Source organism: Wolffia australiana, chromosome 5 (assembly GCF_029677425.1).
Source record: "Wolffia australiana isolate 7733 chromosome 5, ASM2967742v1".
Lineage (NCBI taxonomy): Eukaryota > Viridiplantae > Streptophyta > Magnoliopsida > Alismatales > Araceae > Wolffia > Wolffia australiana.
In genome coordinates, this window is record NC_135839.1 from 5,761,105 (window position 1) to 5,773,712 (window position 12,608).

A 12,608-nucleotide genomic window follows, 5' to 3' on the forward strand; every position below is an offset into this window, starting at 1 on the left:
TCTTATGTTCCCTCATTCTCGCTCCTACCGATTTAATGGTCCAGTGAAGGGCTGCAGATCGCGGAGACGTTATCAGTGTCGTCTCGTATTCCGCCCCGGCCGGCGGACGCACAATAGAACGGTATACCGAGCGACGCGATACTGTTCTATCAATGTATAAATTCATAATGTTTTAATTTAAATTCATATTCTTCTCTGAAAGGTCGTATCGTTATCTACTCTGTCAAATGGCAGGTGGATCCTTCTACCGATTGGCATAAGACGATTTAGAGAGGGGAACTAGACTTTGAACTTTTACTTGCTAATGATTTGAAATACTGACCTAAGTTAAAGAAATCGCGTCGATCCACAGGTCACAAGAAGACCTGTACGAATTGACGCCCCAGATACGTTCAGAATAATTTGACTTCATAATTACATCTCTCCTCAATTATGACACTCTTAGGGGATTCATAGAGGGCGATAGAGCCGAAGGATAAAACTGGGCATTCATAGACAGGTTACGATTGGAGGGCCAGCTTATGCGGAGGGCTTGTAGGCGATGAAGCTGACGCACTGGACTTGGCGCTTGTTGTCGAAGCCGATGATTCTGACGAAGTAGTTGGGGTAGGCCTTCTTCGCCTCCTCCACCTCCGCGATCACCTGGCTCGCGTCCGTGCACCCGAACATGGGCAGCTTCCACATGGTCCAGTACCGCCCGTCGTAGTACCCGGGCGACGCGTGGTACTCACGGTACACGAATCCTTCCTGAAAAACACCCCACCATACTCCAATTTTAATCGCAACACCCCATCTGTATAGCGAGAAGGAGAGAGGGAAAGAAAGATACAGCGAGAGAGAAAGAAAGCCTATTTATTTATTTACCTTGGAGAACTCGATGCAGGGAATCCAGCCGTTGCGGAGGAGGTATTCAACCTCCTTGGCGAGGGCCTCGGTGGAGAGGGGAGGCAAGTAAGAGAGGGTCTCAAACTTCTTCAGACCCTCCGGGGGCCACACCTGCATGCAGCGGGCCTTGCCGCCGTTGCTGGGCAGCGTCGAAAGGTCCGCGCCGTTGTTGGCCTTGTGGGTCGCCGGGAAAGCCACGGAGGAGCGAAGGCCAGAGAATGGCGCAGCGAGGCTTGACTGCACCGGGGCAGCGCGAGCCACGGCGGCGGTGGAGACCATGGAGGCGGAAGCCATTTTTCGACCCTCTTCTTGATGAGTGTACCGTCGCTTCAGTTGCCTGGTTTGGGACTTCTGTTTGATTGCTCTTTATTGTGAAGTCGGAGAGTTCACCGACGGTGGCTCATCGGCCAATCTTCTTCGATCATTCGCCAACCATCCGTTCATTATGTCATAACCTTTTCTTCGGTTTGAGCCACACAACCCGACGTCTCATAATTTTGGAATCCTCCCGTGATGGACCCACTGTTACCCAAAGTTTCCACCACAAATCCGAAGCCTTTATCGACACTGTACCGCAGTTTGCCACCGTCCAATTACAAAGACTAGCGATAAGCGGTCGATCGTGAGATAAGTTATTGGAACATAAGAAATCATGAAAATGTACGTACGTAATCATTACTTTAGGTTAATTCAGATTTCTTATTGGAATAGACGAAGACATGAGGCTTCCAAAGGCACGCACAACTGACATGAGTTTTCTTGTAATGCAGAAGTCAAAAAATAAAATCAGTGAACACCCACTGAAGTTTTTGTGGCTCCGATCTACCTCTTATCCGTAACCCAAATCCAATCAAGATCACTGATATTATATTTTGATGTCTCATTTATATTCTAAAACATAAGTTCTTTGTATGTATATATACACAGGTCCCTGTACCATATCTTCTTTCTAAGAAAATATGGCGTTTACTCATCGCTGTCAATTATATGTTCCTCCGAAAAGCGTTGAGATTCGTCAGCCACGCATTAGTTGCTGAGGCCATGTGACTGTTTATCTGAGCCACACATCCTGAGTGGGAAGATCCAGATGGTCGGTTTCTGCCACGCTATATGTACGCCTCAAAATATCGAATTTTACCATTACTTTACTTCAGAATCAGTCAAAAAGATAAGTTCTCTAGCCCTTGGGATTGGGAGAATAATCTAAAACGATAATGTTTCATTTGAATGAAACGATAATGTTCTCCTGATTTTAAAACGATAGTGTTTTATTTTATCTTCTGAAGATTTTGGAAAACGACAGCACGAGGTTATTGTCCATCCGCTGACGGAGAGACGCGACGGTAATGTTAAGCCTTGGATGAAAATTACCGTGATGTAATTCTGGCTTTGTGACGCAAAAATGGCTTCAAACCTCTACGAACGAACAAATATTATCGGCGCATTAACTGGCAATATCTTAGTGGCTGGTTTTGAGAAAATAATTTAACACGTTTTCTCAAAACTTGATAAAACGTTCGGAAAAAATGTAGACAAAAAAAAATCAAAATACGTAAACTGTTGTAACTCGTTGAAGAGAAACAACGACCCAAGACGCTACGGTGAAATGCGGAATCAACTCGGACGTGATAACTGTGTCGGCGTATAGAGACAGGAAACAAGAACCTCTTTACGTCACCGGCGTGACGTCAACGTGCAAGGCTCTTGGTGCAGGGCAACGACTTCTCGTATGGTGCTGCGGAGCAACTCCTCAAACTCCCAAGACAAGGGAGCGGCCACCAAGGAGTGATGAAGACAAACCAAAGGAGAGAGAGAGAGGAGAAGAGAGGAAGAGACAAGAAGAATGAACAGAAAACTCATATGTCTTGCATTTCAGAATAGATTTGACCTCTATATATAGAGGGCCAATTACAGTTTCAGGGAATTTGAAAGGTCCGGAATATGAAAAGCCAAGAGCCTTTTCATATTCTCCAAAGAAGCCTCTTCATATTCCCACAAATAGACAAGAGGAGGGGGGTTAAAACTTTTCAACTCCCCCTTCCTTTATTGGGGTTTGACTAGTCAAGACCTCCCCCTTCACATTCCCATAATGGGGGGGCTGACACACCCCAACATAAACCCCTATTTCACGTCTCTCCCGCCAGATTCAAAGATTGAAGCCTGAATCTAAAACATTTGTTGTACAGCCACCATTAAGGGACCCATATTTGGCTATATAACTATCATGCTCATGAATATAAATATTATGGACCTCTTTAATATCTGCATCTAAAGTGGCAGGATTCAACCATATCCGATTCTGGCCAAACGTTCCCACTTATGTGCAATGACGCTGACGTAAGGTTGTGGGATGATGAGAGTTCGTACATTATCTGCCATCGTTACGTAATTTAATAACGATTCAGAGTCATATGGCGGTTACTCAACCCCCGGCCCTTCTTTCTATCAAGGTGTTGAAGTGACTGTTCAAAGTGTTGAGTTTTACTCGCGATTTCAGCACCACGTCAGCACAGGCCAGCCAATAGGACTATTTATAAGATACGTATAGATTTCTTACTTGACTAATCTTATAGCAAGTCCTATTGGCTGGCTTGTGCTGACGTGGTGCTGAAACGACAAGTAAAGCTTCTCAATCCTCTGCCTCAAGATCATCGGAGGCGCGGACGGCGTTGAGCTTTCAAAAGTGGTTCGCGTCTCCGCCAGTTTTTTAGGAGTTTTACTCGCCGTCTCAGAACCATGTCAGCACAACCCAACCAATTGGACTTATTATATGATTGGTCTAGGAAGAAATCAACACATGTTTTATAATCTCTAAAGAGATCTTGTGGTTAGGATGAAATATAGAACATATATGGATATGATTAAACATAGTTAGGAAAAGATAGATAGATAGGATTAAATCCATGTATAAAAACATAGACAGATTTTTAATATGCTGCATACAACCATCTTAACCACTTGTTGACTCTCTTTCCTCTCTAGTTCTCTCTCTCTCTCTCTCTCTCTCTCTCTCTCTCTCTCTCTCTCTCTCTCTCTCTCTCTCTCTCTCTCTATATATATATATATATATATATCTATCTATCTATCTATCTCTCTCTCTCTCTCTCTCTCTCTCTCTCTTTTTCTCTCGTGTTCTTCTTATTTCATATCTCTCTAGTGTCTACTTCTTTTGTCTCTCTCTCATGTTATTCTTGGAGCTCCAACCAATACTCAATATAGTATCTGAGCTTCTGATCTTGATGGCAGAAGAAATTTCTGCTGCCGTATCTTCATCCTTGTCTTATACAAGCCATGCTAATTCAGTCACCACTGGTCTAGTCGCAGTGAAATTCAGACTATGATGGAAGAATGACCATGTGGCTCTTGGGCTTCTCCAGCAAGGATTATAGAGAGTCAATAATCATTTGGTCCTTCGTCAGGAGCTACAATCTTGATCAAAATCACAAACCACAACTACCAGGCTTGGAGGGGCTCAATTTTTCCTAAACTCAGCGGGTATGAACTAATAATGTTTGTTGAAGAAAACCCACCACCTGTTTCCATTGCAGACTCACAGGGAAATCTAGTAGATAATTCAGAATTCAGACTATGGTGGAAGAGTGACCAAATAGTTCTTGGGTTTCTTCAGCAAGGCCTAATCTACCAAAGAAGCATGGAACAAATTAGAAACTACCTTCTCTAGCCAAGGCCGAGCAACAATTAGGGATCTTCATTGATAATTTCATACTATGACAAACGGTGGAATGTCTATAGATGACTATGTAAAACATTTTTGATTTGTTGTTGAAACACTTGAGTCTGTCGGTCAACAATTTGGAGAAGCTTCAATTGTCTTTACTTTCTTGATAGGATTAGAAACATATTATAGTGAATTTTTAGTTTATGTTAATGCAAATGCTTATCATCTGAAATTCGAAGAAACTGTAACCAATCTCAAGGCGCAGGAGGCTTATCTCACTGATCAAGAAAGAGCAAGTGTAAGTTTTTTTCCACCCATTGCAAACAATAGTTAACTGCAAGGACATTAATCTCCCAATCACACACTATGAACGGATAACTATTAACCAAGGAGCTCTCATCAAACTTGTGGACCTGGAAGAGGGAGACTAACAGGTTTCATCCAACATGCCCGTTATGCCCCTAGTTTGGTCATAGAGCTACAGAGTACTAAGAGTTTTCCAGTAATCACCAAAACTGGCAACAGACCAGACATGACAATTATGAGAACTCTCCACAGGCCTACTCATCAACTACGAAAATTATGCATCGTTTCTAGATACTGGAGCAACGCATCCATCGGAACAACACATCACGTGAAATCCAAAAAATTATCAAGCAACTGAACATCTATAGCTGGGTAATGGTGCGGGTTTGAAAGTTCTATGAATTGGTTCTTCATAAATGTCTATTTAGGATACAAATATCGTTATTAATAATAAACTGCATCTGCCCAGAAGGGACCACCTCAAATGGTATGAGCCGCATCCAAGAGACCGGCACATATGGTTTTTGGGGGATATGGCCAAAACAACGGCCGGTGCCTACCCGACTTGAGGAATTCAGAAATGAATAGCGTATAAAAGTTATCTTCAAGATTTACCTTGTTTTGATCATTTAGGTTATTGTGGAGTCAGTGAATGAAGTCCTCCGTTCATTTCGAAGGTCCAACATCAAAACAAAGGAGAAATGACTAAGCAAAAGATGGAATATGGCAATGACAAGATCATGTCATCAATGGAGATAACTGATGGAGCCAGAAACCCACTAAGACTCAAGTATCACCAACTACATCCTCGAGCGGCTGTCAAACAGGGGTACAAAAATGTTCGTGTCTACTGACAAACTAACCTTAGATAATAATGTTTTCGTCGAGTTTCATCTATCTTCATGTGGTGTGAAGGACAAGAAAACCAATTCCACCCTGCTCAAGGAAAAAATCGAGGACAGACTCTACAATGTGAAGCCACAACAAAGCCAACCCGCTGCCATGGTTGGAGAAAAGAGATCATCAGATACTTAACATTGTCCCTTTGTTCATCCTCAGGTTCAAAATTTAAAACTACTTGTTCAAAATTAGGGAACAGCACGTCCAATATGTGATGGCTCAGACGTTGCAAAACTGATGATGAGTGGTGATGGACCAGAGCGTGATGTGGAGTTCATCAAGTCTCCCATTCTGTCAAGCACCCTAGGATTTTGTAAATGGTATCAACATTTTCAACACTTGTCCCTAGAATCATCGTCCTGCCCTCATCCCATCAAAAGATGGCATCTCCATCCCAAGTAATGAAAGGACATATCTATAAATAAATATTTTATTTTTTTCACATTTTCGATGCCTCTCTCTTGGGCTTGCTCTTTTTGTTTGTCTCCCTCTCTCTCTCGTGGACTTCCTCTCTCCCTCTCCATTTCCCTCTCCCTTTATTGTACTCTCTCTCTGTCTGTATCCCTCCTCTCTCTCTCAATCTAACTTCCTCTCTCCCAGACTCTCTCTCTCTCTCTCTCTCTCTCTCTCTTCGTGGAGCTTCCGCTTTCCCAGACTCCCTGTCTCATTCTCTCTTAAACTTCCTCTCTCAACAAAGCAGACGTAATTAAGCTGAAATAAAAGAAAGGGATAAAGGGAAATGACGTGTAGGTTCCAGTCAAATATGCAGGAGGATTGTAGTTGTCAAAGATGAACATGATATCTCCCTGCCGAGAAGAGGATCTACTAGTAGATGAATGGTAGTCATCGAGGACGTTGAATTAGTGCATTAGTTATGCTTCGACGACGATTATAGGATTGTCGATATCAATCTTCAAACAGAGGTGTCGAACAGGAGATGTTGGGTCCGAACGTAGCAGCCCGACTTAAGATTTGCTTGAAGACTACAACAGAAATAACGTTGGATACACAGAACTAGAGGCGAGATCTTCCTTGTCGATGCCCAGATCAACGACCCTCAAATTCTGGATGAATAATCACCTCACAACACAGCCGTGACAGAAATAGAATATCCAAATTTCCGACACGAGTGGTGTTCGGGTCGATGCTCCACCTTGCAACAAGTTATCGAATAGTGTAAAACTGCAGATTCTTCAGAGATTCACCCCGTAACCAGGCGAAGGTGTGGGGAATTGTACTCAGATGAATGAGTTCAACGGAGCATCCTCTGACGTGATGTTCCTGGGAGAGGCCCAAGAAGAGCGATCGAAGTCCCTCTGTTGAATAGAGAGGCGAATCGTTTCTTAGTATCGGAAGGGCCTAACTAGAAGGGCGAGGCCAAAAACTGTGAAGATTTTCCATCTTAGAATATGGTTGAAAGAGAAGCGGGATCCGCTGTCCACAATCGGGAACTCAGGAGCGGTGGAAGATCCGGCAATGCACACTTTAACGATTGATCTAAGGCAGTTGTAGAATGACCTTCCCCAGCGGGATTGAGAACGATGGAAATTCGTGCAACCAAGAGTCACCAAAAAATAACTACCACTTTCAATACTCAGATCTGATTCTTAATGAAGAAAACAAGGAAAATTCTCATACCAAGTATGACGATGACATACAAGCCATATAAAGGCATATGAAGAGAGAAACAAGAGAGAGAGATAGATGGGCTTAACATAGGCCCAATAAGAGAGAGATAGGGATATAGATAATGAGAGTGAGAGAGGGATGAAGTAGGCCTACATGGCCTACATGGGTAGGCCCTTATTGGGCCTATATACTATACTCTAACACTTAAAAAAAACTTGCATCATCTCACGTCCACCCTTTCCCCATCTACTTACAGTCAAGTAGTGGCAGTTAGGGAGTTAATGGGCCCTTTTAAGATGAAGCTTACTGGGCTCCCCTTAAAAGACTCTTTCAGGGGGAAAACAAAAGTCAACATGGACTCTTCCGCTCCCCCCTAAAAGGTACAATTAGAACAATTAAGCAACAAACACACGAGGGGGAGACTGGTACTCACGCAGGAGGGCCCTTCCTACAATCCAAAGACGACGCGAAGAAATTAAAACAATCAAGGATAAGCCGGTACACGAGGAGTGAGCCTTCAAAACAAAAGAATACAAAGGGGCATGAAACGTTCCAAGACAACACAAATGCAACTTCTCAAACCTAATAGTGGAAATGTGGGCTCTTCACATCAGCTCTACACGATGTGGCTGGTGACGAGTCTGGACACGTTGGACTGAATGGTCTTCCATCATGCGTGCCAGCCCAACTCCATTAAAGACGTCTTTAGAGCCGCCATCATTATCGTCATCAACAGCCCCACCAGTTCGCGTCCAGCCAAACCAACATGCTGAGGGGAAGGTAAAGCACCCAGGTTTAAACACCTCATAGAAAGAACATCCATGTATCCAACCGTTTTGATTTTCGTGAGCACGTGCTTTTTGTGTCCGTTGTTTTCCTATGTTTGTGTTTGTGTTCGTCATGTTTGTGTTTGTCGTGTCATGTTGTTTTGTGCTTTCGAATGTGCGTCAGATAAATGGATTTAGTTTTGTGTTAAGAAGAGAGGGTCTGTATGTGTAAGACACTCCCACCTGGTAAGGGCACTAGGGTCCTTACCAAGGGATCATGTGCCCTTAGTAAGGACCATCGTGCCCCGATATAAAGTGGCATGATGGTCCCCTAGTTTTTCAGACAAGGAATTATCATATATTGTTGTTTTTGTTCTACTCTTGGTCTCACATCTAAGAAAGCGGAAGGAGAGGATGAAGAAGAGAAAGAGAAGAGGAGAACAGAGGGGACACCGCCCCAGCACTGTCGCACCCTGCCGAATCGTGACTCACGTGCCGTGGTTCAAGTCTGAAGTTGTTGACTCTGAGTCCACTGTGTCGTGAGAATTAGCAGAAGCTCGACATTTTCACAAGGCCCCTGTGCAGCCGTGAAGGGGGGAACCCTATGCAACCGCACGACTGGTCAACATGGGTCCCGTGGTTTACCCCGCGTGCTTGGAAGTTATGGATCCAACCGACATCTTCGTGCGACCCCTAGTGCATGTCCATGATTCACGAGACAACCTGCATCGCCGCAACATCGCAACCTAGTGTCATCTGCCTGCTACTGCTACAACTGGACGTGATCCGCTCGCCGCTTGGTACTGTGCAATACACCTGTCTCACAACGCCTGCGTATGACGAACGTGCACTACAATGACAACACCGTGTGTGGCGTGTCAACCGGGTTGTCAATACTAATCTGCGCCACCACATCAGCCTGCAACCACCCGTAGTGTGTCCGGTGCCTCTGCGTGAACAACACCACCACTCGCTTGCAACACATCGCTGTCGTTTGCTCTTAAGCACCACCGAGGCCACCTTGCTCAACGTGCAGGGCACAAGCCACTGCAATACACCAATCACCGCATGTTTGCACCGCTCAGCCATACACCGGCGCCATCAGACAATTCTGTTGTCGTTGTTGCATGCACTCCGCTTCCTGGAACATCCAGTCACACTACTTCTCTGTGTCGCAACTACAGCTGCAGGTCTGCACCACCAAACACCCAATCGCATGTGCGCTGCCAGTTTGTTCGTGCGTCGCTCAGAGCTGAAGCACTTGGCGTGCCGCGAAGCTGTCGTGCCACCTCTCCATTCGTATGTCGCTACACTGATCCGCGCCACGCTTTCGTGCTATCTATCACTGCTTGCATCCGCCGCCTGATTCCCCCCACATTGATCTATCTTAAGGACGCGGCCGCTGGACCTGGCTGATTGCTCGAGCAGCTTGTTACAGTACGCCTCTTTCTTACTCGTCCTGGTCTACTTCTCACACCATGCTCCAGCGCCACGCCGTTGCCACCCACGAGCTACATCATGCTCACTCCCCGCCACGTCTCTACCGCATCTACGCAAAATTGTGGTTGCACTGACTTATGACAATTGAAGCCACCAAGGTACATCGTTCCCCTTTGCTCATTAGTTATATTACATGTTGAAGTATATTTTCAGCTGCACTCCACTGCACTCGGGGTAGAATAGATGAAATTCTATACTCTGAAGTTCACGTCATAATTTAGTCCATGGGTACGGGCTGAGCCCGTCCGTTACATGTGAGCACCAACGGAATTATCGCGCTTAATGGCATAGTCGTCGTCATCACTCTGACAAGAGTCCAGAGGTCATTGTCATCATCATCAGTCGCCCTCCCAAGGAGATCATTGTCATTGTCATTGTCACCACGGTGACACTATCACCACACAGTCAACATGATTTGCTGGGTTGAGTTAACGCGCGACACACCATCAAGATGGATCCATGACTTTTGCAGAATTTTTGGTCAATCAAATGCTGGCTCATCGCATGGGTTTGACGCCCTAGAGGCCGCACGCGTTAGAACTATCTGCTATACTCAAACACCTAATGATGTTGGGTCCTACGCCTGGGATTGGACGCCCCACAGGACGGGGCTATTTTCGACTCCTACCAGGTGGAGCACCGCTAGTCTGACACCCTATCGAATTCCTGTGCCTCCGCTGACACCCCTACACCGCCCCTTCTCCCGATTGCAGGACTGCAGCCTCTTTGTCGTCCTTAGTTGGCGCCCAATTTGCCTACTTAGCTGCACTCCACTGAGTTGTCGCCTAGAGCGCTCCACCTTGTCAACGCCCTCCCTTCTGCCCGATCTCTCCTCTTCTCTGACCCTTTAACCTCTCCTATGCCCTTAGCAGGTCGAGCCCGTCGTTCCTCTCCAGCATCTCTCCACTCACTACCCCCCCCAGTTGTCGTCGCCGATGACATATCTGCACACGAGTACACGCCGATGAGGTACGTCGTCTCTCTGCCCACTCATTAAATTACTCCTTGATCCCGGACATTGTCTAGGACGCCACCATTCGGTACTGAATCGATGCTCAAGTACCGAGATAGTGATGTCAGACGTTGACAGTGTCGTCGTCTGACAGATAAAACAAACACTAACGGGTGTATGACCGCGATGCAATTGAATGCGTTCTGTGGATCGTACTTGCACACCTTGACTCGATGGAGATGCCGAGCTCCGAGCTGCGAAAGGGGTTGCCGGGTGACAACGGCAATGGCCTCTCGAGCCTCATCGTAGGGGACGAAGGCCACTACGGTGCCAAATGGAGTCAATCCCGTAGGGGCCTGCACGTAACGGATGAGCTCATCCGCACTGGTAAAGACACTCAATGATCGTAGTTATCCATCCGCACGGCTTTTTGTAAAGTCATGTTGCGATTATACCCCTAAAACCAGCTCTCGGTCATTTCGGCAGCGACATAGATACAATTATGTACAATTGGCAGGGATTTAATTGAAAATGGGCATGGTATTATTGTGATTTCAGGAAAAATTCGGAGGATAGAGAATGCGGAAGGGGCATATACAAAATTATTTTCGAGCGGCGTCAGGCGGCAATTTTTCATTTTTAAGGACTTTAATGCAAAACCACCGAAGAGATTTTTGATCCTGAAGTTCGATTGAGACGATTTTTTTATAGATTTTCTCGTCTTGACATCCTCTTTCTATCTGTCATTCAGATCAAGCATACATTGATAGATACAAATTAACTACTAAATGGGGATAAAATGGTAATTTTTATCATATAACCTGGGTATAAAAGCTGAATTTTGAGAGGGGGAGCTCATTCTGGATGGTGCTCTATCACACCTACAAGACAGAGAGGAGCTCCTGCTTGGATCAACCTGTTTGGTACTTTTTCTTCTTTGTATTTAAATTTTTGGTGTATTTAAATTTATTGATCGCTCTTCTTGATTTTGGTCTGAACTTCTAAATCGCTTGGCTTGAGCGGCATGTACAAGCCCTTACTAGGATTGAGAGGAGAAATTGAGAGATTCACCTAGCTATTCTAAGTGCGTATTAAGAAAAAGAACTTATGAAAAATGTTAAATTTCTAGGAGATTAAATTTCCCATTTTATTATCCAATAGAGTAGTTATTTCTGAATTATCAAGCCTACAGAATCAACCAAAAAAAATCAAAATTTTTGTCTTAATCTCTAATTGAATTCTTTGATCATTTCAATTGGATCAAATAATTCAATTTAGAGCCCCATATTCTTATATTCCTCTCATCTCTCCTACCTCCCTTTCTAAATTCCACATTTAATTAGGGTGATTTGATCTTCATTGAAAATCAAATTAACTTTAATTAGTGTCAAATTATTCAAGTAGATCATCAATTGAATTAACTAACTAGCTTCCCTTGGATGATACTCTTTACTTGTCTCTGTACATCTTAAGTTAAGGTTTTATATTTTATTGTTTAAGCCAAAATTGACGACAAGGGATTAAAATCGTGAGAAATTTAGCCCTATTTTTTACAAGCCCACATGACATAGTGCCATGTGTACACGTGGCATGCACATGTACAAGTGGCATTCATGTGCCAGCCACTGATTCGACGAAAAAAAATAAAAAAGAAAAAGTGCTAATGTGATACGCATTGATGTGTCACCTTGTAGCCTTTGGCTACTTACTTTAAATTACATTTAAATAGTATAACTACTATCCTTTTTATCTTTTTCCCCTGCAGGTACATGTGGCCGCTCCAAAAAGTGCAAGCCCAGCAGAGGACGAGGAATCTTAAGGATTTTCCAGTTCAACCGAAAATGGAAAAAGAGGAAGCGTTCAAGGCGATGACGAGGAGAGAGAAAAAATAATGCTAGGATTGCTCCAAATTTGAATGGCGATATCTGACGATAAGTTGGTCTGATTGAGCTGAAATTTTCAGCATTGCTTTGTCGCTAGCTTAATTAGG

At 44.3% G+C, this 12,608-nt stretch overlaps 1 protein-coding gene across 1 annotated transcript; it reads right to left on the reverse strand.

Moving 5' to 3' along the window:
- Positions 1-387: 387 nt before the first annotated feature.
- LOC144703159 (ribulose bisphosphate carboxylase small subunit, chloroplastic 5-like) lies at positions 388-1,318 on the reverse strand. The gene is made up of 2 exons (XM_078575262.1): positions 865-1,318; positions 388-747 (listed from the first exon to the last, which is right to left on the reverse strand). The coding sequence occupies exons 1-2, from the start codon at positions 1,177-1,179 to the stop codon at positions 520-522; spliced, it is 543 nt and encodes a 180-aa protein (XP_078431388.1). The 5' UTR covers positions 1,180-1,318; the 3' UTR covers positions 388-519.
- Between the last annotated feature and the right edge of the window lie 11,290 nt (positions 1,319-12,608).

Bases quoted from the DNA above. Each gene is read 5' to 3' on its own strand.
- LOC144703159 (XM_078575262.1), bottom strand. From the start codon at position 1,179: ATGGCTTCCGCCTCCATGGTCTCCACCGCCGCCGTGGCTCGCGCTGCC. The intron at 748-864 runs GTAAATAAATAA...GGTGTTTTTCAG, and splicing joins CCTGCATCGAGTTCTCCAAG to GAAGGATTCGTGTACCGTGA.